Raw genomic sequence first — 27,750 nt, 5'->3', positions numbered from 1 at the left:
TGTGCCCGTTATTCTCACCACATTAACCCCGCATCGAACAGGAGCCACCCTGGCGACTCAGTTAAGGTGACGACAGAACGAGAGGGTCGTAAAAAGGCTTCAAGTGTTGCACATGAACGACTGCATCCACGAAGGTCTGAGGTCGATGTAATTGGTTCCACGAGGTAGTTGACGGGGCAATGTGTGCTCAACAACTCAGGATGGTCCATGGTACTTGCACGGCCGCTCCGATTGCACGCACCAGATGCAGGCTGCTATGTCGCGCGGCAAACAAAAGGTGGAGCCGTGGAGTGGAAGTTGACAGTTGCCGCCGCTTTTTCAGAGGGGGCGCCACTGGTACGGGACAACTCTCCCTGCTCTCCCTCTGAGAAGGCGCCGTGAATCAGTACGGGACGAGTTTTTCGGTGTGCGTCGGAGAAATTCCGCACCTCGCAATTACATGTCCTGTGACCCGCACATGTGGCAGTATAAACGGTATAAACACGTCGAGGTCCTTCTCATGTAGTGCGTGGCGCTATGCCATGGAACTGTTGCGTGCGCTGTGTGGCGCAAACGTATCTAAGGAGAGACCCACTGATCGGTACCACGAGTTTCCGTGCGACGTAGAGCACCGTAAAGCATGACTAAAGAACTTTTCTCGAGGAAGGATAACTGGAAAAGGAAGCACGTGGCAGCCAAATGGACAGGTCGTTGGAGTGTTCACGTCATTTCCCCCGACGGTGACTATAAGAAGTCCACGAAGCTCAAGGTATTGCTTCTGACAGCTGTTTCCGTCTATTTTCCCGAATTAACCAGTGTGCATGTGCCAGGAAAATGGACAGCAACATGGTCGGAAGCGACGTCAGAGCAGTGATTGCGTTGCTGATGCAGCAAAAGGAGCAACAGCCAAGAAACAGCATACCAGCTTCGGCCTCATTTTCTCCTGAGCGCGACGAGCAACAAGAGCTTGTTATGGAGGCGGCACCGCATATTTTCTGCGAAACCTGTCTCGCATCTTGACAAAGCATGCGGAACGACACTGAACCTCATGAGCGTGTTGGATGATGCGAAAGGGACAGAGCACCGGCTCAAAGTGAAAATTCAGCGCCAGCAAGATGCGCTCAGAAGCTGCAGTCCAAGCATGACAAAATGAGGCAGCGACTTCTATGAGGAGAGCAAACAAATCGAGGAATGGATTTGTAGAGCAACTGTAAAGCGGATGAAACTCACCTACAGGCCTCTATCATGGAAGGTGGTGCAATTCTGTGGCTGCACATATTGTAAATACAGAAGTGAACTTGACTCAACCTTTCTTGATCTCTTTTTTTTCTTAACTTTGTGAGTACTCAATTCACGGCCAACAAATTTTTCTTCGCATCACCATCCTTAGATGCAAACGCGTTTCCATTGCGGTTGAACGTGCGATCAGTTGTAGACTTCGACCTCGTTTTTCTACAAAGCTGGAATTAGAGAACTATCAGAAAATGATTTGTCCAAACCTACAAGCAGAGTCCTTAGCATTGAAGGACTCTGCTATAAGTCAGTTTGCACATGTTTGTAGAAATGGTAATCTAGGGGTTTTTCTTTCAACAGCAAACAAGCGCATCAAGTGCAGCAGGTAATCAAGCATGCGATAAAGAACTTGCTAGTTATCTTGAACGGTGGTCGTGCAGCTCGAAACCAGCGGCAAGAGGGCCGTTCGGGCTTATGTGAGTCCATTAGCGCCCCAATACCAACCTCCTGTGTATGTTGATATCGTTACAGGCTTGTGTATGTTCATATCATTGAGGTAATAACATTTTTATTGGAAATGCAATGCACTATGTTGTGTCAATAAAATGTAAACGCGTAGCGTGGCTGCTGCGCAAAGCATGCAGAAACAGTGGCTCCTCCCACACGAGCTTGTCCTGTAGCAGTGGCACCGGCGCGGTGGCGCGGAGAATTAGGCTCGTCACGCCAGTTTCGGGCGACGTCGCAGGCCGCACCTCGTGCATGCAGTCGAGCGGCTGTGGTACTTGGCTACGAGTTTCAGAGAGAAGCCAGGTGTTGGGCAGGGGACCCAAAGCCACACAAGTGAGCCGGGGTCAAATGTGGGCGCTTCAGCCAATCAACAGCTTCAGTAGAATCGTCATGACGATGTTACTGAAGCTGTTGATTGGCCAAGGTAAACAAACGGACCAGTTGACGGCATTCTTCAGCGTGGTTGGTAAGCTCCAAAATCGGTGTAAATTCGGTGGCGTTGGGATTATAGGGTAGAATGGTGTCAGTGTGTAGGACGGCTGAGGTCCGTACAACTAGAAAAATGGCAAGAACCTTGTGGTGGTCTGCGTTGCTGTATTGTAGGCAAATGCACGTGACAAGGTGCCTGTTGGATTAGTTGCAGGACACGTGCATAGAGAGCGTGTCGCCAAGGGTATGGTTTAAGCGTTTCACGAGCCCATTCGTTTGCAGGGGGTATGGCGTGGTTGTCTGGTGAACAGTATGGCGTTGAGCGCGTACGGCTTCAATAAATAGCGTCTGACAAGAACACCCAGCCTCAGTTGCTCACTAGTGTTCTGAAATGCCCCGTGGTGAAGAACAAAGTGGCGGAAAAGAAAGGAGGCAACGTCTTGAACTGTCGCAGCAGGAGGGCTGCGCAAGGTTCGCACAGGTCCTTGAAAACCTTGAAAACCCTTGATTTTAGAAGTGTAAGTTTCAAGGCCTAAAAAGTCCTGGAATTTTTAAAGGGTCCTTGAAAACCCTCGATTTTTCTGGAGATAACCAATGGCCCTATCTTTTCACAAGAATTTAAAGTGTTTGTCGTGAATTTTAAATGTTAAAAATGCAAAGAAACATTGTAACAATTAAGTTTAGTGTATTGTGTGAAATTACGAGTTGTGGATTCTCATTATTACGAGGCAACATTGGGAGCAGCACTCCTCAATAGAGTTCATGTCACGATACAATCCCGTGAAAGCCGGCTTCTGTTATCTATCTTGCATGTTCCATGTAGTCTGTGGACGGCCTTTCATTGCATGTTTGCTGTGCCTCATACACTCCATCTGCATTTGCTTTTACATGCAAATGGTGGACGTGTATATAGTTCATCCTGCCTTGCTGCAACACTTGCTGAGTTAATTTCAGCTGATACTCTTGCTGACAAAGCAGGACATGCAGGCAACATTAACTAAGTTTTAAAATCAAACAGCCTCAGCAAAACAAGAAAAAAGAAAAACCTCTAAATATAAACTATGAAAAAAAAAAATAAAGCTGGGGTAGCATTCATGAACCCATAGTGCCTATCTAAATGTGCATTAATGTTCTTAGGTATTAGGCAATATCAAAATTTTGCATTTTGTTGAAAAAGTTATAAATAATCCCAGATAAAACATAAGATGGGGACCTTGAAAATGTGTTTTTTGGTCCTTGAAAGTCCTTGAAAACCCCTGAATTTTTGCTTTTGAAGCTCGTACAAACCCTGGCTGCGGTTTCCGTGTACCGGGTCAAGTGGTCCACAGCTACTATAACCCATCGGTTTCCGGCAGAAGTAATAGGCAGTGGGCCATACAGGCCTGGGTTGATGCCGACACGCTCGAAAGGCCTTGGGGGGACAGGGTAGAGGCTGCAACGGGCCAGTCAATCAAGATGGTGGCGATTTGCGGCATTAACATTCTGTACACGAGCGGACGTACTTGCGCACGAAGTTGTACATGCCGCGCCAATAGTACCGGAGGCGAAGCATACGTCTTCAAGACGCTCGCATGAGTGTAATTTGGGTCCGCGTGTAAGGAGGCGCATATGTTGTTGTACGACAGCTCCACTGTTAAAAACAAGCATACACTTGATAGTTTCAGCCCCATTAACATCATGTCTGCAGGGTCTTTCTCTGTGAAGACTACAATTCAAAAAAAAAATCCGTTCACTATCGCCGAAACTACACGCGATGAGATGACCCCGCGCCAGCACCGGTGCCCGCGGAGGCCGCAGACGCGGCCGCGGAGACGCCAGCGCCATCTCTCGCTCCCGCCGCGGATCCTCCCGCGGCGAATTGCGAGGAGGTGGCGCGCTCGTCGGCACCCCAGCAAAGAAAGAACTGAAACTAAAGCGTGGCAAACTGTTCGCATGGCGACGCAGTGAAACATCCCCCTTGCGAGGGGCACGATCAAATGCAGAGCATTTCCGGGGGCGCACGACGTTAAGTAGTTTGCGTTACGTTATGTTGTTGCACTTGTGGCAACTGCTGACGAGAGAGCGCTCGTCAGGAGTAATTTGAATGAGTCAACGATATAAGGCGCGTTCGTAGCGTCCCATTCTGTATCGGCTTTGTGGCGCAGTGGGTAGAGCACCATGTACATTGCGTTCCGCCCGCAGGGTCGAGGGATCGAAACCAGGCGCCGGATAGTATTTTCTTTTATATAGTGTAGGGGGAGGGGTGCGGACAACGACGGTGCGGACTACGACGGGACAACGCGGGTGACATCGTGAGTTACTGAAATGCTCTGCACTTAAAACAGGAATTCATCATTTTTTGTTTAACTGTGGAGAAGTTGAAGCTAGTGGATAAAGGCAGGAACCCCTCCGAATTTTTTTCCAGGCAGCGTGTAGGCGAGAATTTGGCAAAACAACTTCCTTCAGATAACCAGGCTCGTCATTCAGAGGTGGAAAGTATGTTCTCAAGTACTATCGCAATTGCATGCCCTGTCAGCTGTGCTGTTTCCCCAGTGGGGCTGTTTTCCTTTGTGCTGCCTTTTTCCAAGACCCTGCCTTGCGTTTGTGTCACCAGGTTGCTGGGGCACTTCGGGCGAAGAGGACTGCAAGTCGTCCAGTTGCGTCTCCACCAAGAAGCCCTCCAAGGTGCTGAACAACACCAAGTTCTGCTGCTGCCTGGGGGACTTTTGCAACATCAATGTCACCGACGGCTACAATCCATCCGACGACGAGGGCACCGAGACATACCTGCGTAAGGGGCGCACTGCACTGCACTGCGTTGGGCGTGGGTGTGAGCCCTGAAAACAAGGGCACAGATGCTGGGTGGGCTGACCCGCTTGGAGTTAATTTGGAACACGAAGCTTTTGCAAAACTTGCCTTTAAGAAAAGGGTGTAGTGCGTTAGCGTAACGATCATTCAGGAAAAGGATCTATACGATCCTGCTCCCGATTATGTGTGCCTGCGCATGCACTCGTTTCTTGCTTTTGGTGCCAAACGAGCTGCCTTTCACGACATTGTGTGAGGCCCAGCACAAATGAAGGCCCGTGGTTTGCAGCACACAAATGGCAAACAAAAAGTACACAGCAGGATGCATCTTGGATGGGGTGGACGGCTTGGCCAAGACCATTGAAAAACACCCTTGGAAGTCATAGGAATCCACCAGACATGTGGTTCTATAATAACTGCTAACAAATAAAGTTGGGCAGCAATTAATTGGAAATTTTGCAAAGGTATGTGAGCATGAAACGCATTCTGAAACGCGGTAAGTCAGTGAAGTTCTGGGAAAACGACTTGCGCCTACTGCAGTCGGACAAAGAGGGGTGTTTTGTGGTGATGCAGTTGGGAGATCTCAATGGAATTGCCCTAACCACGGTCACAAAGAACTCTGCCTGCCCCCCACAAAAGGTGCAGCTAGAGCCACTAAATAAGCTATGCTGGTGATGATGATGGCTGATAATAGATGGCGCGAAACTCACTGCAAAGACCCGGCTCATTCGGCGATCCGGCTCTTCGGCTCAGTTAGCTCAGTGGCTCTGCTGTGGCTCACTCGGTCTGACCTGGTTTAACACGGATCACTGAGCGGGCGAGAAGCAGCTCCCTCTGTCCCGAAGAACCGCTGCTCACTTTTACTGAGCCACGGCTCACTCGCTCTTTAAAAATAGTGGCTCAAAAGATCCGGCTCTCTCCTGAGCGACACATCTCTAGAAAAGAGTGCTGCTGCTCTGAAACCTCATCTAGTGGCTCTGGGTGCAGCCATCTAGAAAGTTTGCACTAGCGTCACTAAATAAGGTATACGCTTAAGAGTACCGCCACTTCGTGCACCCGGAAGTGTGTGGACGCCATTTTGTTTCTGGCTTGCAGTGTTGCCATCTCTACTAACGAAACTGCCACCAGTTGTGACGGGCAAAGTGTGACCGGCCGCCCTAGCGTCCGCACAGCAGAGAGAGAGAGAGAGGTGCCCAGAAACAAAATGGCTGCGCCCATATGTAAACAAACATACCGGGGTGCCGACCGACCAGTGAAAATCCTGGCGGCACATAACAGTGAGAGAAAAGAGTGTCGATACTCTAAAAGCCTTCATTTAGTGACGCTAGTTAGCACCTGTCCTGTGTACCTTGGTGTTCGCCGTTTGTGTTCTTTGTTGAACTGCAAACCATAGAAAGTGCCCACCAGCGGGCCCGGCAGGAAGTTCTACTGGTACAAACGTGCATCCATTCCGTCTCCCGTGCTGCAGCGGAGCAGTTCCCGGGCGAGAAGGGTGGCCAAACGCTGGTGCTGGTGGTGGTGCTGTGCCTGCTGGTGGCGGCCTTTGCCATCGGCATGGTCTTGCTCTACTGGCGCACCCTGCCCCCGCAGCGCAAGCCGGGGCTCGACTCGGCCCACCTCATGGAGGCGCCCCAGCACCCACAGTCGCCCACCCTCGACATGGACAGCCTCAAGATACAGGTCTCACTTCTTTCTTGCGGGGGTCCCTCCGCCGCCAGGGTTCAGGGATGCATGCTCTGACAGGCGAACCAGATACTCGGAATGATACTCCGTATGGTACTCTGTGGAATACTTTGTGTGATGCGTTGTATGATACTCCATATGGTACTCCGTGGAATGCTTTGTATGATACTCCGTATGATAGTTTGTATGATACTCCGTACGATACTCTGTACGATACTCCGTATGATGCTTTATGTGACACTTTATGTGCTACTCCATTTAACGCTCCGAATGATGCTCCGCATATTATTATTAAAAGGGGAGCTGTATTATCGCTTTCCCATTGCATGCAGTGTTAGTTATTTGATTTAAGGAGCATTTCGATGATGAAGAGGTAGCCTCAAAAAAGGTCATCGTTGCTGTGTTTGTACACATTGATTTCAGAAATTTGTCGTTAATAAGATTATTCTATGCCCCGTCAGTCGATTCTGTTCTTGTAGCAGTTCCAGCATTCCCCGCATGCGAGTGTTGCGTGACTTCTTTGCCCCACGGCCCCGCTGTGCAGGAGACCATCGGCAAGGGTCGGTACGGCTCGGTGTGCAAGGGCTCCCTGAACGACTGCACGGTGGCGGTGAAGATCCTGGCCCAGCACCACCACGCCTACTTTGCCAACGAGAAGGACATCTACAGGCTCTTCCACGAGGACTTGCCCTTCCTGCCCCGCTTGATAGGCGAGTGCAATGAGCTCCCTCGCTGCGAACACTCTTGTCATAAAATGCCACTAGGGTAGCGTGTTTTCATTTAAAACCAGAAAAAAAAAAGCCAAGAAACGTCCGCCAGTAAAGTCTTCCCTTATTAATAATCACCCGGAAGATTCTTTTTTTGTTATTTCTTTCTTAGAATTTGCAGGAACAAAAAAAGAAGAGCTTGTCTTAAAGCAAAGTGAGCATTTTGGATCGTGCCACTCGTACTTCTGCGAATTAGGCCGATTTTTGGGCTGGTACTTGCTGACTAGGAGAAATGTATGTGCATTCACCAGCTATAATAACAACAAAAACTTTTATCTATTTGACAGTGTATACATAAATATTCAGTAATGGGTAGATCAACCCAAGCTTTCAGTAAGAGACACGAAAGTCGTGTCTATAATAACTGCTAACATCTACAATAAAAAAAAGTGGGGTGGGGCAGCCATTAAATGGAAATTTCGCAAAGGCAAATGAACATTCTGAAACGTGATAAGGCAGCAGATTTCTTCCTAAAACACAACTTCGGGCTCGTTAACTACAGAAGGACTACAGATGGCTGAAATGGGGTGATCTCTTGGTGTGGAGTCTTAATTCTTTGCAGTTGTTGATGAAGTTGTCAACTCTGTCCCATTCATGAGTGAAACTTTAAGCGCAAACTGACACAGGGACAAGAAAGGGAAACGACACCAGCGCTTACTATCAACTGAAAGTTATATTAAAATCGAAAGCACATGTATACCATGCCAAGACCCAACAATAAGGCACATGTGACCGTCGCACATGCGTGCGGCCGTACAACAGGACAACCGCCCCCCTTCCCTTTCTTCTCTTCTTTTTCTTTTTTTCTTCTTCTAACCCCTCTCCTTAAGAAGTATCAATTCTTTATCTAGAATACTCAGCGACGGGTGACTTATACAATCCGAGCCCCTAATCCGGATATGGAAGGCTTCAGCAAGTTCCCTGGTAGCACGGTTTTGGTATTTAAAAAGCACTTGTGTGTCTGTGAAGCATGGCTTACAGCCGCAGTCCGAACAGTGCAGTGCCAGGGGTGTGTAGGGCCTTCCTTTCAAAGAGGAATGATGCTCCCTTAACTCTTTCGTTACCACGGAAAAACGGCCGATTTTGAGTGCTTCCACAAAACTATTTTTTCTCTTGAGCTTGTGAACACATTTAGCATTGCTATGCATGTAATTGTAGCTTATAGATTGCTCTTACAAACACATATCAGCAGTTTTGTGAAAGGTACACTTACTTACAGTTTATTAGTCAAATTATCAGAAAAAAATGCACAAAAAAGTATACACACAACGTATATAGATTGTAATGAGCCTAAAAATTATTTTAGGAATTCTAAGATATACAAATTGTTCCTACATTCCTTGGCTATAATTCAATATGTATATCAACGCTGTACACCAAGTTTTGTATTTTTGTGGGCCCGTCAACCTAGTGGAACTGACGGCTGTGCCATTCCTCGAAGCCACTCGAGTGTAAGTCGGTCACGCATCCAAGCACACTTTTTTGTGTTGTGACACAAAACCCTTTTTACTTTAGTGGTAAAAAACCAGAAAAAAAAATCCAGCGCTCTTGAGAAGTGTCGTGCATCGCTCTGTAGCGGTAATCTGGCACGAGTGCCAGGCTATCATGAAGGTGATAACGCGACATGACACGGCGCATTTGGCAAAATATCCCTACCGTACATTGTCCAGACCCTACACATCAATGTGTAAAGCCGCAGTCGTCAGAGAGGAAGTCCGTTTTGTTTATAAATACAGCCCAAATACAGCGGACGCCGTTTTCACACAACTCGCCACTACTGCGGGTTCAAATTTCACTCTTGGCACAGTCTCTGCAAGCAAAATATCAATAAAACATACTAAAATCGAAAAATGAGTTGTCAATAAATTCGCCAGATGGCGTTAGTTGCCCGACAGGCACCGTTTTTAGCTTCCGCAGGACGTTTGAAATCATCGGAACTCCGTCTCCAATGGCCTATGGCGCCGTACGGAAAGAGTTAAGCGTACATTGAGACAGCGGCATTGAGACATTTTTTTTTTCGTGTACTGAAAGTGGGGGTGCAGGTTATACACAGGGGCACGTTATATATGTGCGAAAATACGGTAACAGAGCACACACGAAAGTGAAGCACAAAGCCGTTTATAGTAAAGGCACAGCAAAGAATGAACTGAGCAAACACTTGTGACAAAGGTGCAGCCCAATCTCATTAATTGTAACTGGAAGTTGACAAAACATTTGTTAGATTATTACACAGAAGCATTTTTTTTAAAAAAAGCGTGCATGACTCGACCTCCTATAGCGGCTACATGGAGCGCTACATGCAGTGGAGTTATTTTTCTGAGTATTTTGCGAGGGGAGTTGGTCGAATAACGGAGTGGCAGCATGCTGAGCTCAAACCTCCAAAACCTTGTTGCCTTGGGTCTCTTTTATAGAGTGCGAAGTAAACGGGACCCTGTGACCTGCAGGTTCTGACGAACGCACGTGTCCCGACGGGAGGCGGGAGTTTCTGCTGGTGCTGACACACGTGCCCAGAGGCAGCCTACAAGACCAGCTGCGCAAGACCACAGTGGATTGGCCCGGCTTGTGCCGGATGGCTCAATCCATCACCAAGGCTCTAGCGTTTCTGCACACAGAGGGTACGCCTGCTGTGCTCCTGCACTGGAAATGTGCCTTTGTCCCGAAAGGGTGCGAAGGTTTCAGGCTGACTGTCATAGAGCAGCGAGTTTTGCAGCGAATATGTCTATGACTAGGATCCAGTAGATTGCCTATGGGGACAGGCCGAGTATGGGGCATAGACCAACAATTTTCAGCATACAGAAAAAAAATCATAAAAAATTAAAATAAGGCCACGGTCTCTATTTTTTGATATAACATGGCATATACAGTAGACTCCTGGTAAACGGAACTTCAAGGGACCGAAAAAACTAGTTCCGTTGAACAGGAGTTCCGTTTACTGAGATCGATGTGTAAAAGTGCAAATTTATGTGTGTACACACTCTTAATACCATTTCATGGAACTCTAAGCAATAGCAGGTGAATGTAACTGATAGTTTTTCAGAAAGCAAAGAAAACTACCAGAGGTTTAGGCACAGCATTCACAAAGTTGATTTGGCAACAATGAGTCGCTGTGCTCTACAAAATGCATCAATTATTTTTGTTTCGAGTCTTTGCAACTGCATCTTCACTTCTGGTTTCGCTTACACGGTGACGCGGACATTTTAGTTCCGATTACCGAGAGTTTATTAGCGTTGCCTGAATAAAAAAACCAACCAACTTACTGGCTACTGCTCCGTTTTAGCGATTTCTGCTTATCGAGATTCCACTGTACTGCCGTTGAAAGAATGTCTTCCTAGCAATGCACTTGTGTTTAGAGGTGCAGCTGACTTTAGGGGCATCAGTGCAAGCCAGTCTTAGGCTAGTTACTAGTACCATCTTACCGGTAACTAATTACTTTTTACAGTAACTTGTATGTGTAACTAGTTACTTTTAACTTAGAGGAACTCATAACTGTAATACTGTTACTTTTTACACAGTAACTGAAACCGAAAATACTGTTACAGTTACTTCCTTTTTTTATGAAAAGATATCTAACAGCACCACTCATGAAAGGCTGCCATACCCTTCACGCCTTCCAATTTTTAAGACTTCCTTCTTTCCCATATCCCGTCCACCTTTCATCTTTCCACAACACAGCTACCCTTGCAGTTTAGGAGAGCAGGTCACTATGACGATTACCTTTGCTGCAGAAAACCAAGGTCGGAGGTTAGTCTCGAACGTGATGTCTTAAAACTTTTCCTTCGCCTTGATTGGAGCGGAAACAGGAAAAGAACCAAAAAAGAAAGGGAAAGGAAACGAAACTGGAAATTAAACCTCCGCAAAGAGAAAACCTCCAGGATGCCAACTTTGAAAAACAACTCATCCTCAGTTACAAAATGAGTTTGGCGAGTAAAGTCCTTGACACGAAGAGTGCACATCAACAAAAAAAGTTGATGCAACGAGATGAGGTGTACACATAGATTGTTGGTGTTGGGCCTGAGTTTGCCTCCATTATAGGTTCTCTTCCTCCAGGAATTTACCAGGTGCAATGTTGACTACCCACATACCTTCGCATGTTTCAGTTAAATAAGCTGTCATTTGTTCTGTGATCTATTAGTGTTATGCAGTAACGAAAAAGTAACAACGTTACCTTTTCGCAGTAACTGTAACAAGTTCATTTTTTTAACTGTAACTGTTGCAGAGTCACCTTTTTGGCTCAAGGTAACTAACTGTAACTGTAACGCTGTTACTTTTTTCCGGTTACGTGCCCGTGACTGGTGTAAGCGTGGTCTTTGTAAGGTGGCTTTCCCACTTTATGCATTGCTGTGAAACATGACCGTCTGGGAAAGAAGTAGGACTACAGCCCCACTTTCTGCTCTACTCCGCTGCTGCCTCTTTCTTGAGTTGTGTATACTCGTCGCCATCTTTCACCCGCAACAAAAAAATATTAGCAATGGCTTAGCTCGGCTATGCCAGGATATACATAGGGTGAGCTAAGGTTCAGCTTGTTATTCTTAGCTTTCCTGGTTGTCTAGGATTGGCTTGATTATCATGCCTACTGCTGCTTCAATGACACACTACACGGTATACGCATTATGTGACACGTGTATATTTATCAAGCGGCTCTGGTGCAGCGTCACCAATCGCCCCAGAGCTAAGCTGGTTCTACAGGCGCACGCCGGTGTTGCTGCGACACACGAGCCATCGGTTTCACACCCGGCCACCCCTCGCGTGATCATCGAGTGGACCGGGCCGCCACAAGTGGAACGGAGGTCGGCGAAGACGCTGGGCGCGTGGGGTGCGTGGGAGACGCCGGGCAGCGAGCAACGTTCTGTGCGCCGTGTGACGTCACTGCTCCTCACTCATGTGCAGCGCAGCTCTCCAGGAGCTACGCGGAACTGCTCAACCTCGGCCGGTGTAGCTCATTCTACAAAAACACTGGGGGGACGGAGACACAGCAAGAAGACAGGGCCGTGCGCTTCGGCCCCCCAAGTGCTTTTTTCGTCGTGGATCACCAACTCGCCCGAGAAACCACTCTCTCTACCACCTTGACATTGCAGAATGGCATGCGTTCTTCGGTGACCACAGGCGTGCAGCGCACTAGAGACGTCACTTTCTTAGCACACCTATTGTGTGGGTCCTCTGTGAGGTTGTGATCACGCCACTGCCCTTATAATTCAAAATACCGAATCCCCGGTATAGCTAAACCCTAACATAGCAAATATCACGGGTGCCAGCTTTGCTGTGCTTTTCTTCTCTCAGTGTCGAAGGGCTCTGATTTTGGTCTTCTGGTAATTTCTCACAGTCACAGGCATGTTGTTGCTCAGTTTTGTGATGAATGTGACAACCCAATGCAATTGAAGAGTGTGAAATACACTTTCATTTAAAGTTTATGATATCTTGGTGCGTTTTGACTGCCGTATTTTCTGGTCTATAAGTCGCGCTTTTTTTCCAAAACTTTTGTTGGTGCTTCGTGTCCACTGGTGCGGTGCAACTTATGTATGGAATAAATCCAGCACGTGGCGGCCGTGTGTGGTCTGCGCTCGAAAAGGTGACTGTGTGCTGCGTGATGTCAGCACACGAGACATAGCTGTATGATCTAAATGAATGAATTATTTGTTAGCGAGTCGGAGGAAGAAGGCTTCGATGGTTTTGCCTGAACGCCGTCTGTAAGTACATGCCATCTGTGTGTATCAATAAACCATTTTTGAGAAGTTCTGTCTAGACTTTGGACGGTAGATGCACGTGTCTAGCACTGCTTACCGGAGGATGCGTTCAGAGGCGGCGGCGGCCACAACCTTGTACCTTCGCCACACTTCCGAACGAACAGATCCTCTATAGGTTTACCTGATTAACAAGTGCATTTTGTACACCGGTGCGTCTTATACGCTGGTGCAACTTATGTACGTTTCTTTTTCGGAAAAACTCTCGTTTTGAGGGGGGTGTGACTTACACAAAAGTGCGACTTATATACCGGAAAACACGGTAGTTTTGTGGGAGTTAAGCATGGAGTAAAGTTCCTCTGTCTTTCTGTTGCTTCTGTGCTTGCACCTTTGTAATGAGGATGTTGCTGACCTTCTACGTGCTACAGCGACCGCCGGCAGTTTAGTGGTGGCCGCACGGCAGCACTGCCGTTTCTCTGTTTCTCCTGCAGAGCCCAACAAACCGTGCATAGCCCATCGCGATCTCACTTCACAAAACGTCCTGGTCAAGGACGATGGGACCTGCATGCTGTGTGATTTCGGCTTCGCCATTCGAATCTCGGGTCCCAAGTACATCCAGAACGGGGAGGAACAAAACGCAGAGACCAACTCTCTGGCTGACGTAAGTTCCTTCTCTCTTAACGCGGTGGATGTAACTCCACGGTGTGCTCTCTTGCTTGTAACTGTTTAATCGGCTGCGGAAGTGGCGGCTGGGTGCCTTGGTATGCATGGTTTATATACGGTGCTGTAGTTACTATCTAGTGTGGCACGGTGTTCCCTCTGGCGTGGCTTCGTTGCTTTCAGCACTGTGCACAACTAAACAGTTGGTCAACAATTACTTGGCACTCTTCACCCACTATACTAATATATTTTTTTCCCCCCTAATACAACGACATTTAGTGATGGCACTAAAATGTGCCGTCGTCAGCTTGGAGGGAAGACAAATGTACAAAGATTCAAATGTACAAAGATTCAGCGAAGGGGCTGCAGTGTGTAGGATCTGAGCCATTGCGTTTGCTTCCCATTGGCCCCAACCTGATGCAGGTTGGCACGCTGCGGTACATGGCCCCCGAGGTGCTCGAAGGGGCCGTCAACTTGCGAGACTGCGAGACGTCCCTGAAGCAGGTGGACGTCTATGCGCTGGGCCTCGTCTTCTGGGAAATCGCCACTCGCTGCTCGGACCTCTATCAAGGCACGCGGCTTATTCTGTTTGTTTGCATATCGCGGAGAATCATAAGTGGTCTGATACCTGATGGTGCTGTTCCCACGTGCTGGTACTGCGTGTTTGCATGCCGCATAGCAAACAAAGAACAGGTCAGAGTTGGAGCAATCGTGCGAGCGGAAATGCGTCTCGTCGGCTTGTGCACAACGGCGTAGGACAATGTTCCTTGTCCCTCGCTGCAGGGCTGAGCGTTCCCGACTACAAGATGCCCTTCGAGGCGGAGGTGGGGATCCACCCAAGCAAGGACCAGATGCAGGTGCTCGTCGCCAGGCACAAGGCACGGCCACTCTTCCCTGACATCTGGAAGGACAGCAACCCGGTAAGCTCTGGCCACCGGCTGAACTCCCAAGAAAGACGACCAGCTGCTTCATAGAGGTGCACTGCAGGAGTCTGGAGTGAGCCTCTAGAGCGTGTGTGGCTCCGGTTACCACCGTTGGCATACTGTCGTTTTTGTGCTGCAAAGTGTTGTTCCATGGCTCATGGACCAGAGTTTCAGTGTGAACATGTTGTCAGCACGCCATCTAGGCACCGAGGAAATGCAAAGCAAAATCGCCCTGAGGAGTTTAAAAATGCAAGTTTTTCTCCCGGTGTCTTGATGTGGCCCCCGGTGATCACTAGAGACCGCAACTTTGGGCACGAGAAATCAAAATTTTGGGCACCTATAATAGGCACTGATAAGTGTCATTTAGGGATAAATAGGTGTCAAATACTCTCGTTTTGTCGTACATAGACCCAATTCATATTTGCTTCTGCAGCATGTTTTAGGACAAATTTTTGACTTGCAATGAAAACATCTGACAAATCTTGTGCTGTGGGAAGTGATTTTATTTTCTTCGTGGAAGTAAGCCACACAGGTTTTTGTGAAATTAAGGGCAAGTCGGCTTGAAAGAAAAGCTTAAAGCCATGACAAACCAGTACCATCTCAATGTTTACATGGCTTGAAGTTGTACCTCATTTGTATCTTTATTTTTGTGCAAGAAAAGAATGCTGAGCGTTTACTGATGTTGGCGTAGTGTGCTTGTATTTAAGAAAGCTTCATGATGTACAGTTAAACTTCATTATAACGAAATTGGAGAAATGGCACAATTTGCTCGTTATAACTTAGATGTCAAACTTTCCTTCGCAGAAACACCTTGGGGATTTTCGCAAAAATCTGGTCGCTTAATTATAACCAATATTTCGTTATAGCCATAGCGGGTAGTTACTGCAAATATTGTGCACTGTACTTGCCAAAAACAAACAGCGGGCGAAATTGGATCTTGCTGCATGGTGGTACACAACAAAATAACCGCATTCCGGAGATAAAAAGAAAAAGTCACGCACCTACTTTATTGCACTTCAAAATAAGTAACTCGTATTTTAAATGGACTTTGGTGCAAAGAAGTCTGTAATTGGACGCTGATCCATCTTTCTGATGCGAATGATGGCTCAGACAGCTTCGTGCAGGATGTAACGGGGTTTATCATAGCCGCCTTGTGGTTTTTCACTTCCCACCTGGCAAGTTCATGTGGCTCGAATCATGTGCGTAGCATGACAAAAGATAAGTCGCGCGGTGGCAAATGAGAGCAGTTGCAGGCGTGCGCGCAGTGTGTGCCGCGCGCAGTGGCTGCGTGCTGTGTGCAGTTGCATGGCGGGAGCTTTGAAATGTTAAATACAGCTTTCACATTGCGCACCATCTCAAATCTGCTTGGTACACTGTCGTGAAATTGGATCAAATTTTTACTTCCTAACGAAATTTGTTAGTTTTATCCCATAATGGGCAAATTTTAGCTCAATAAAACGAGGTCTTAAATAAATACACTGGTTTCTATGGGGACTTCCAAGTGAAGTTACGATTTGCTCGTTATATCCATTATTTCGTTGGCCGTCTCATTATAATGAGGTTTCACTGTACATAATTCCACCGGAAGTGTCAGAATGTTTGCTCTTCAGAATCTTTGGCAGTTCTTTTAGCGCAGGGAGTCCAGAAATTTTATGTCTGAGGCGGTGGCTCTGTCAGCAACCAGTCCGTCGGGTATGGCAGCGTGCCTGTCCTGCACATTCGAAATGAGCTTAGCATTCTGAGTCAGAGTGGCACCCAAGTTTTCAGCTGCTCAATGCTTTCTGCTGCTAAGAATGTGAAATAAGCACATGGATGTACCAAGTTGGCAATGGAAAGCAAAAGTTTTCGTCGTGAGAGAAGAACATAAAACGAAGAACACAGAATACAGCGCGACATAGAACAGGGGTGACGTCAAGCCCATCTGGTGGCAAGGTTGGCTCCGGTGTCGCTGCGTTGGGGCCTCTGGCGGCCTAGTTTAGTTGCTTGGGGTAACGTCAGGTCGAGGTTGTGGCAGTTCGAGCACGATTTTCGCGTCTCAGCATACCTTGTACAGTGCAGATTGCACTCACAATGGCGTGCAATGGACGCTGAGTTGTGGGCTTCTGGAGTGACAACAGTCCCAATAGAACATGGACTCGAAAAATCTCCGGAAAAGCATATATATGTAACCAAAAAAAGACATTTTTAGACGTTCATCAGCCCTAATAGACACGAACCTCCAAATAGGCACTAGGAGGCACAATAAATGATTGCTTAAAGTGTTTCTTTCCATTAGTTTGTGCTTATATGTAGGGGTGTGCGAATATTCGAAACTTCGAATATTCGATTCGAATTTTTTGTATTCGATTTGATTCGAACGACACTTTTATTGTTCGAAATATTCGAACCACCCAAAACTGAAAAAAAAAAAAAAAAAAAAAAAAAAAAAAAAAAAAAAAAAAAAAAAAAAAATTCAGAGCGTGTCTCAGCAGCAAAGTCGCGGAGCATATACACGGCGAACGGTACGTGCTTTTGCAGACTGTATCGGTGTTTATTCGTAGTTACAGTGGACTCTCGATGATACGATTCTGGGGGTGCGAATTTCGGGATGATACGAATTTCCGAAAAGCCGCAGCGAAATTGCATTGTTTGCAATGGGAAAAATTTCGGCTGTTACGAACGGACCTGCGCGGCCCAGCGGAAGAAACGAACGAGCCGGCGAGGCACCCGACTGCCGAGCGAGCAAGTGACGGCTCTCGCTCCCCTGTTTGTCACTCTTTCTCCAGAAACGGCCGGGTTGTTGTTTTCTGCTCGCGAAAACGCTCTGCGCACGCCCAAGGCGCGCTGACACCGCCGCGAAATCACCCCCACGCTGCACGCGGCGTGGCCGGCGGCGTCAATATGGCGTCGGCTCCAGCAGCGAAGTGGCGCGGGCGCTCGAGCGACCGCTTCTAACCGCTCTTTAAAATGCGGCTCAAGGGAGACACGAAGTTGCTTGTGCGGTAAGGGAGCTGATAATGCATGCGAAAACGGTACTATAAAACATCATCCGCGCCGCTAGTGAAAGCGTCCATAAAATATTTGCCGGGGTGCTAAGCCTAACCATCTCCGGCGGAGCCAAGCCGGCCGGCTGTCTCGATTTCATCGCAAGTAGTCGGGCACCTCCATTCTGCCGCGTGTGTCGTGCGTCATTTTCTGACCGAGGTAGGCGCTACCGCGGGCGCGAAATCGTCAGTGCGGGCGTGAAAATACAGCGCTCGCAGAGCCGAGGCGAGGGAATTGCGTGCAAAAACGCACCATGCGTTTCACGCTTGGCTGTTGCGGCGTGTAGCGAGCTTGGGCACAGCGAGTGAGGAGACGAGCACGAAGCTTTACGGCTTTACGTGCTCCAGAAAGGACTGCTTTGCGACACGGGGGTTAAAAAAAAGAAGAAAAAATCGCGAATTTTTTCACGCGAAAGTAAGAAAAGAAATAAACGAAAACTTTTTTCAGCACTCAATTTTTTGTTCTGTGTTAGTTTATACGAATTTCGGATGATACGAATATTTTTCGCGGTCCCACGAGATTAGTATCATCGAGATTTTACTGTATCAGCGCCCGGCAATGTGCACGGGCTCGGGCATGCCAGCCACTAGTGTCTCAAGTGAGCGGCTGTTTGCGGTATCTGGTGGAGTCGTGACGAGCAGGAGGTTGTCACTGCTCCCCGAACATGTCGAGCAGTTAACCTTTCTTCATGTTCACATTTAAGTGAGTGCAGACCTTAACCTGTTGAGTACAATGGTATTGTGTAATTCCTAATTTTACTTTGTGTGATTTGTTGTGCGATAAAGTTGCAGTTTTTGTGTCTCTAGATGGTGAAAACTTTGATTTTACAAAAAACAATAAGTATTCGTATTCGAAAAATATTCGATTCGATTCGAACTTTGTTTTTATTATTCGAATTCGCTTCGAAATTAAAAAAATTGATATTCGCACACCCCTACTTATACGTCAAATAGTCTTGATACAGACTCAAGGGAAAAAAAAAAGGGCATTTTACCTGAAGTTTGGGTCTCTATTACATGCAGCTAGCAAAGGGGCAGATCTAGTGTGCAAGCTCCCAGCCTGCTTTGCAAAAGCACGAAGAAAACAGGACAACAGTAGCAGGAACGACGGCACAGCGCTGCCCCCATTCCTCCTGTCTCCTTCGTGCTGCTTTTGAAACCATGACTGTCAACCAACTAGCCCAACTCGCCATACTTTTTGCGGGGCCACTTGAGAACACTTGTGATTTTTTCAAAACTACCACGGGCCATTCAGTGATACTATGACTGCGGAGTCTGAGGACCACAACTGCATTGGCCACGGAAGCAGACTTGGTTTCTAAATTGGCAGGAGTTTTTTTTTTTCTTGTTCCCATGCTTCCTGATTGTGGCCCTGGTGCATGCTGCGGAAGCTGATTGTGCTGTTGTCGTCACGCCCAGGCCGTGCGGGCCCTGAAGGAGACCATCGAAGACTGCTGGGACCACGACGCAGAGGCGCGGCTGACGGCGGTCTGCGTAGAAGAGCGCCTCGCTGAGCTGCCCGTGCTCTGGGACAGGCACAAAGGTGGGCTTCCTGAGGGCTGCCACGGGAAACGCGCGATGCGTCTTCTGTGCATTCTCTCCATAGCTGGTTTCTCTCGCATGGTCGTGGAAAGGGAAAACTGTATTTGATGTTCTTGCTTATCATAGTCCGTCTTTCTCATGTTTTGGAAAGACAAGTTGTTATCGATGGGGCCTCAATTCAGGACAAACATAAATGGTCGATTGAAGCCGCCCATCTTTTTTTCAAAGTACGCTGCTGTTCGCAACAACAGCAAAAGAAAAACAACACAAGGCCTAGTGGAACAGACGTATTATACTTGGTTACAACTCAAGAACGGCACCACCTCATGTAGTGTATCACTCTGCCAAAGTGCCGGACCCGTGACGTCAGTGCGTGCGCGCTTTGAAAGGGGCTTGCTATGAATGCGTGATATCGTCTGCCTAGTCTCACGCAGTTTGTTTGTCGTCACTGGAGTCTTTTATAAGCATATTAAGTCCAAAAAATCACGGGAATGGCTCACGCCATGTTCAAAATATTCCCAGTAACGCCCTACTTGCGCCGTGCGGAGAAACATCCGGCTACGGTGATAAGGCACAGCGGCAACTTCCGGTGCCGTTCTTAAGTTGTCACCGAGTGTAGCAACATTCTTGGGATATGGAAAAAAGAAGAGTTGCTGAGGGTTTTTCAGCACGTTCTTGTAAGGTAGGAACGGGAAAGGATTTCCTTTGGCTCTGTGCCAAGTTTTTTGTCAGTGCTGTAAACTAGGACATGGGACTCGCGGTGGCTATTTATTGCAGAGTCACTGTTCATGCTACTGTGACACTGCCTCCACAGAAGCTGAAAGCCAACTGACTGCGGTTGAAAGTCGATGCTATGTTTGTGGATCGTGTTGGGTTTTATTTCTTTTCGTTTCTGATGCACACACTATGGAACTCTTTGCAGCAGATGGGTGCACTCTTTTACCTTGAGTTCTGCTTATGATGCACACGTTGTGGAGTGTGTCACACCCATTGGAAATTCTGCGAGCCTTTTGCTTTTGTGGTAAATATCTCGCTAACATATATCGCACTTCATCAAGTGTCCACCTTAAACCGATGTCCTCCTATCCACAAACTACAGCTAGCGTCATTAAACAAAGGCTTTTAGAGTAACGGCACTCTTTTCTCTCATTGGTTATGTTCCGCCAGGATTTTCATTCGTCGGTCGGCACCACGTGATATTTGTTTACATATGGGCGCAGCCATCTTGTTTCTGGGCACCTCTCTCTCTCTCTCTCTCTGCTGCGCGGACGCTAGAGCGGCCGGTCGCACTCTGCCCGCCACAACCGGCGGCAGTTTTATTGGGAGAGATGGGAACACTGCAAGCCAGAAACAAAATGGCCCCCAGGCGGTTCTGGGTGCACGAAGGGGCGGTGCTCTTAAGCGTAGCTTATTTAGTGACGCTAACTACGGCCTACAAGTGACCCCAAATGTGTTGAAGGCCCAGCTCCACAGAGTGAGTGCAAGCAAACCGGATATTTCCGATGCAGCGGGCCTGAGCGTGTCTGGCGTGAGCCCGACCATCAACGCCACGTGGCCCCAGAACCCGCCCCGAGCCCCCCCGTCGTGCCTGTTGGGCCCCGCGGCCGCCCAGCGCGACCTCGACCGCAGCGAGAACACGGCCGAGACGACGCTCTCGACCAGCCTGTCCTCTTCCGATGGCGGAGGGCAGCCCGGCAGCAACAAGAACTGCGCAAGCAACAATGTGGTGCACCTTCCCAGCATGCCCCTGCAGCCACACCAGGGGCGCAACCCCTGCCTCGAGCGCAACCTCATGATGGAGCCCGCACAGGAGGTGAGGAGGCGTTGGTCACTTTGGTTGCCTGGAACCCAACTCCGCTCTCCGCAAACACGTTTGAAACGACTAGTAGTCCGGTGTCGCATCGTGTTCGGCTTGCGTGTCCTAGGCCTGTTAGCGCAGCTTCGATGTCGTGCGGAAAAGCCAAGCCAAAGGGGCATGTGTGAAGCTTGGAAGTTTGACTGTTGTGTGGCAGCCCAGCCAACTATTATCGCTTATTTTTGTGAGTTTCAGATACCGTGAATGGTAAAACTGGACTGCGAATTGAATTGCAAACACTGAATTGCAAACACTATCCGCAAAGCATTCAAAGTTTGAAATGTTTGCACACCTCTACTGAGAATTCCTGTTTATGTTATGCTGAAAAAAAGCTCTGAGGAGACCAAGGTAGTCACAGTCTCGCTTGTAGAAAAAGCGCTGCATGTCTTGTGGAGACATTGTTTCAGCATCGTACTATAGATGATGGTTTTAGCTGGGCTCTGCATCATAAATTTGTATTGTGGCTTGGGTCGGTGTAGCCGTGAGACATGAAACTTATAGTTGGCGTGCAGTGCATTTGTGACATGGAAAGCCGAGACGCTCAATTTTGTATCCTAATAAACGTGCACGCAGCTACATACAGATGTGATTTTTGTTATCCGTAAACGTAAGTGCGAGAAAAAAATAAATTCAGTGTAAAAAAATAAATCCCCTGGAGCCAGGTATACATTGTACTCTATGGGAGGGCTGCACGAATATTGATGTTTTTGAATACAAATCAAATACGAATGAGGCAAAACACTGTCTTTGAATATCGAATCAAATATCAAATATGTGTGTATAGTTAAAGAATACAAACATGAGTAAAATAGTTTTTACTAAACTTTTAAAATTAACTGTTGCATTTTACCACGTACCCTGCAGCAGTTAGTGAGGCAGGTGGTAGTGCACTTGTAACGAATTATCGTGCAGTATTAGAAGTTGACTGCTCAATGTGTTTAGAAAGTATCCACTTTCTATACACAGAAGGCTCATGTTTCATGTGCAGGGGTGAGACAGCTGCGCATATTGTGCAGTTTTGATACAAATTTGTTTTCCTGTGCCAGGCTGCTCCAAAAGGTTGAAAATTTTGAAGATTGCGCCAAACTGCTCCAAAACGGTCTGAGAGCCAAGGATTGTAACGCTCCGGTCAGTTTCAGTGGGGAAAAATGCTTACTGGCGGCATACTTTTCCAGCATCTCCAAAGTGATGCTGTTTGTAAAGTTTTAATGGATAGATCATTCAATAAAAAACCCACATAAAATTGTCCCCGAGATAGGTTTTTTGAAAGTCACAATGTCGGGTTGCACATGTTATATTCTGTGAGTTTTTAAAGCTTTCCCATCGAAAATCATTGCAAAGTCCTGTAGAAAAAATACTTCTGTGTACTGAGGCGGCAAACACAGAGCGCCGTATCTCTGGAACGACATTACTGGGCGCTGCCATCTCGCTGTGGTGAAGATTGGAAAACATGGCCGGTGGGTGAAGCAGTTGCTCGTGGTTCAGGCAGGGTGCTCTCCGCTGACTTCTACCGTGGTTGTGGTTATGGGGGTGGCTGGGTTTACATTTAGTCGTTCAATCTATTGCGGGGAGTTGCGCGACTAGAAAGACGGGAGTTCATCGAAAACAACGTGGTGCCCGCGAATTCGCCGTGTTTCGGCCTTGAGTGTGAGGCGCAGTGCGTTCATGAAGTGAAAATTCGGACTCATTGCGGTGTTATAAAACTCTAAGTTATTGCTGCCTTTGACAGCGAGCTTGCGAGTGGCGGGAATGGGACGATCGACACTGCATAAGTGGCGGCGCAGGCTGCATCGACAGATAATGTTTTAGCAGTGTCTGATAGCAAGACGGGCTATTATTGCACACTATTAATAATGCTTCTTCTATCTGAAGTGAAGTTTAATGCCAAAAGGGAGGTGGCTGAACATACCAAAGTTACTAAAATTACGATCGTAGTGAAGGTGCACCTTGGGTATTTAAATGGGAGGGCTGGTGGGGTGCGACGACTGTCACTTTGTTTTGCGCAACTTTTGCCGTGGCGAGTCTACACTTGTGCGTAAAGCCGAGTCTGGGTTTAAAAAAACAACAATTTCGGCATTCACATGATAATAAAAGTGCTTTACAAATGCTTAGTTTTTCAGATCGATATTTTCAACAGACCTCCACTCTATCAATGCATAGAGGTTAAGAATTTAAATATGGTTTGTAAAAAGGTAGTGCAATTTCTACCTTGTGATACTCTGGTAGAAAAAAACTTTGTTGAAAGCTGTTTCAGCGTTATGTACATTCAAAGCCGATTAAAAAGTGCACTCCCCCGGAGTTGACAAAAAATTTGATTTTTTAGGCTCCTAAGGTGACATAATAAATGTCGTTCTTCTGCTCCAAATCAAGAATTTGCTGCTCCAAAAACTGCTCCCAAACCTTATTCGGCTATCTCACCCGTGCTTGTGCCAAATACACACTGTGCTTTGTTTAGCCTAACGTTAAATGGGGCCAACCCAGCTAAGACATATTCGACAGCTTCGAGTCATGTTGCTCTTTGTTGTCGCCAAATATTAAAATATTGTCCATCAGGTTAACGACATCAGGAAGGCCTGTCAGGACTTTATTAAGCATTCTCCTTTAAAAGTACTCTGGGGCTGACGTAATTCTAAATGGCAACCTCGTGAAACAGTACCGCCCAAATGGCGTAATGAGCGTTGTCAACAGTTAGAGGCCTTGCTCAGTCGCACCTGATGGAAGCCGGAATTTGCGTCTAATTCGGAAAACCGTTTTGCAGTGGCAAGTGAGCCCAGTGCTTGGTCGGCAGCGGGCAATGTATACCTTTCTCTCAAGACAAATTTTTCCAATTGTGTAAGGTTGGCACCGATCCTTACGTGTCCTGAAGGCTTTTGTAATGAAACAGTGCTGGCGCACCACTCTGTTGGCTCCTCGACTTTACAAGTGACGCCCATTTGTTCCATCTTATCAGGCTCCTGTTTTACGTGCTCCTGAAGTGGTATAGGAATCCAGCGTGGTGCACTTATTGCGTGTCTGGTTTGAGCGTGGAATTTACAAGGCGGTCGCCACGCTGAGCGGACGTGCTCCGCAAAGGCTCCGCATATTTCACTGATTGTGCCGTGTTAATTACATCTGACCGCAGTGATTTTGTGCTCATCGTGTGTGTGAAGTTCCCCAGAACTGATCGACACCAATTTTGGCCCCGAGGACTGGATTTTTCGTGAAATATCAGCGATTTTGTGCCCAGCCCCCGCTAGGCCTATTCAGCCACGCCTAGGCTTCGCACGAATACGGCTCCTCAGCGGCGCGCCAGCGCTGGCCGCTAGGCCTACCGCTCCGCGTCGGCAGCTCGCGCCAGGCGGGCGCTCGCTGCGCTCGCTCGCTCCCGTCACCATGGCATCGCCTTCATCCACCGACATCAACCATGACCTACCAACGGCAGTTAACGCTCATATTCCGGACGGAGCCGCCGAGGCCATGGATCTCAGCATGCCGGCTCCCAGCACGGACTCGACCACGTCGCAAGCCCCGCCGCCCCGAGACACGTTTCGCCTGCATGGCCGCGGCGTCGTCGCCGTAGAGGGCGAAGACCTTTCACCACTAGACACCGATGGATGGAAAATATCAGCAAAGCAAGTAAGCCAGCATCTACTAACACCACCGGCCTCTGGCTCCTCCGAACCGCGGCAGTCCAACCGCCCCGATCGGAACCCTAACTTCGCCCAACGCGTCTCCGCCCGTCTTACTAAAGCAGCCCGCATGCCCAACGTGCTACCGAAGTCCGATACCAAGATTATCATCCGCCCAAGAGGAGGCCTTAACGTCGCCAGAGTTGAAGCGAATATTATCATGTCCGCCGTCCTAGCAGCAGCACAAACACCCCCAGCGCCCGGGGTGAAGGTGCGGGAACAGCTCAAGGCGTCAGCATCCTAGTCAAGAAAGGCATCACATGCATCGAACACCCACCCATCGCTGCCAGCCCCATAGAATACGGCGTAGCGGAAATCGTGCTAGGCAGACGTAAGAGCAAGGAAAGTATCTTCGTAATCACTGCATATAGCAATCCGAGACACTACAGACAGAGATTCCGCCACTTCTTTCGAAGACTGATCCAACTAGCTGGAAGCAACACAGTGCTCGTCGGAGGTGACTTCAACGCCCCACATCAAGCATGGGACTACCCCCGAACGACAGCTAAAGGCCGGTCACTGCATGACGAGGCAGCCGACACTGGCTTCTTGCTCCTCAATGACACGACGTTCCACACCCGCATCGGCACCTCGGTGCAACGGGACACCAATCCCGACCTCACCTTCCACCGCCCGGCCCCGCACTGCGCCGCAGCCCAATGGAGCCATACGGGCCACTCCCTCGGGAGTGACCACTACATCCTCGAAGTCCTCGTCCCGACGAGTCAAGCGGTCCTGTCGGCCAAACGCCGCACGCAACATCTCGCGGACTGGGACGCTTTTCGGCATGAACTCGAACAGCTTGACGCCCTCGACGGCAGAGACAACATCCAGGCCATCACGGAGTGGACACAGACACTCCAACGATTCAAGAAGCGCACCACGCGGGCCGTCGAGGTCCCCGAACAGGTGGACAGTGTAGACAGTCACCTAGCCCACATGCAGGTGGAAGCGATACCGAAGCAGCCAAAACCTACGCAAGAAAATTGCCCAACTCAACAGGGAAATTGAGACATACTGCGCAACTCTCTGCCGTCAACAGTGGCACGCAGTGTGCCAACAAGCCGGGGGCCAACTTCATGTCGGACGCACATGGCATCTGCTCTGACACCTGCTAGACCCAGCGAAGTCCAAGACCACCCAGCGTACCCATCTCGAGCGTACGATACATCGGGCGACGCGAGAGAACGGCTCCCAAAACACGATCCGCTACCTGCAAGAGAAATATCTCCCCACCACCCCATCTGCAAAGCTTCCACTATATGGTGGAGTTGCCAACCCTGACCTCGACCGGGACATAGAACTCTGGGAAGTGCAGAACGTGCTCCAGAACCTCAATGCCACTTCGGCGGCGGGCCCAGACGGCATCACCAACAAAGAGCTACGCAACCTCCCTGACACATCCCTAGAGAGACTCACCTGCTACTTCAACCACTGCTGGCGTATGGGCCACCTACCCTAGAGCTGGAGAGACTCCAAGACCATCCTCATACCCAAGCCAGGCAAACCGCCCCATATTGGCAACCTCAGGCCGATCTCACTCACTTCGTGCGTTGGCAAGTGCTTGAACACGCGCTCCTTAATCGTTGGAACCACTACCTAGAAACGGATCACAGGTATCCCCACACCATGACCGGATTTCGCCAGGGCCTCTGCACGCAGGATGCCATGCTCCTCCTCAAACGGGCCATCTACGACAGGTGAACCAGCGATACCAAGGCCATCCTAGGACTAGATCTGCAGGGAGCGTTTGACAACGTGAAGCACGCGTCCATCTTGGAACAGATCTCGGCACTCAACATGGGAGAAAGGACCTTAGCGTACGTTAAAGCCTTCCTGTCGGATCGAACGGTCACCATCCACGCGGGGGACCTGGAACTCCCGACTAAGAGGCAAGGCAGCACAGGCACACCGCAAGGCTCAGTCATATCCCCCCTCCTCTTCAATCTGGTAATGATGAGAGTCGCTGCGGCCCTCGACAGAATCCCGAGCGTTCACTACAACCTCTACGCCGATGACATCACCGTATGGGCCGTCCACGGAAGTGACGGTCAGATCGAGGAAGCTCTATAACAGGCGGTGCAAGCAGTAGAATGCAGTCTCGACGGAACGGGACTTAGATGCTCACCGACGAAATCGGAACTGCTGGTCATAGCACCGAGCCGCACTCGATACAGAGTCCAGCCCAACATCAACCTCCACACGGCGGACGGGAGCGCCATACCACGAAAGGACACGCTGCACGTGCTCGGCATGCACATACAAGCTAACGGCGCCAACTCGCACACGGTGCAACGGCTTTTACGCAAGATCACTGCGGCAATGACGCTCATCCGCAAAGTCGCCACACACCACGCTGGGATGCCGGAGGCCAGTGCACTACGGCTAGTCCAAGCGTTCGTGGTCAGCCACGTTGCATATGTCGCGGCCTACCACAACTGGACGGCGGCGGAGACCTAACGCATAGGCGCGGCCTTCCGCCAGGCATGCCGCGAGAGCCTAGGACTGTACAGATGCACTAGAACGGACCGCCTTCTTGAGCTGGGTGTGCACAACACACTCGCTGAGATTGCTGAAGCCCAACGCATGAACCAGCTAAATCGCCTCTCAAGCACGCCCACCGGTCGCCACATCCTCGACAAAGCAGGACTTCGCCCTCTCTACGATCCCCCACCGCAAGCACAACCCCTACCCCCGGTCTTCATTCGCCGCCTGCACATCGCGCCCATTCCGAAGAACATGCACCCGGGCATCCACGACGCTCGCAGGAAAGCCCGGGCTAGAGGCCTCAGTACACTGTACGCCAACGACGAGAGTGCACGATACGTAGACGTGGCCGCATACCACGGCAGACCCGGGCAGTACGCGGCAGCGGTCGTGACAGCGACCACGGGCATCACAGTCACCGCGGCCAGCTTCCGAGCAAGCACACCGGTGCAAGCAGAAGAAATCGCCATCGCCCTCGCCGCAACCGACCCCGGCTGCGCAGTCATCCTCAGTGACTCAAAATCGGCCATAC

At 48.9% G+C, this 27,750-nt stretch overlaps 1 protein-coding gene across 1 annotated transcript in view; it reads left to right on the top strand.

Annotated features, from left to right (window-relative positions):
- Nucleotides 1-27,750, top strand: part of Wit (kinase protein wishful thinking) — a 154,607-nt gene that overhangs the window by 110,670 nt on the left and 16,187 nt on the right. Inside the window, exons 3-11 of the mRNA XM_077682212.1 lie at nucleotides 4,742-4,918; nucleotides 6,401-6,612; nucleotides 7,160-7,325; nucleotides 9,827-9,997; nucleotides 13,552-13,721; nucleotides 14,144-14,291; nucleotides 14,504-14,640; nucleotides 19,086-19,209; nucleotides 20,717-21,021. Of these exons, the coding sequence (XP_077538338.1) occupies nucleotides 4,742-4,918; nucleotides 6,401-6,612; nucleotides 7,160-7,325; nucleotides 9,827-9,997; nucleotides 13,552-13,721; nucleotides 14,144-14,291; nucleotides 14,504-14,640; nucleotides 19,086-19,209; nucleotides 20,717-21,021 (1,610 nt within the window). The remainder of the gene's footprint in view (nucleotides 1-4,741; nucleotides 4,919-6,400; nucleotides 6,613-7,159; nucleotides 7,326-9,826; nucleotides 9,998-13,551; nucleotides 13,722-14,143; nucleotides 14,292-14,503; nucleotides 14,641-19,085; nucleotides 19,210-20,716; nucleotides 21,022-27,750) is intronic.

This window comes from Haemaphysalis longicornis, unplaced genomic scaffold (assembly GCF_048455015.1).
Source record: "Haemaphysalis longicornis isolate Haplotype H1 unplaced genomic scaffold, Haemaphysalis longicornis Haplotype H1 scaffold_80, whole genome shotgun sequence".
NCBI lineage: Eukaryota > Metazoa > Arthropoda > Arachnida > Ixodida > Ixodidae > Haemaphysalis > Haemaphysalis longicornis.
This window is presented reverse-complemented; position numbering and strand designations above follow the sequence as displayed.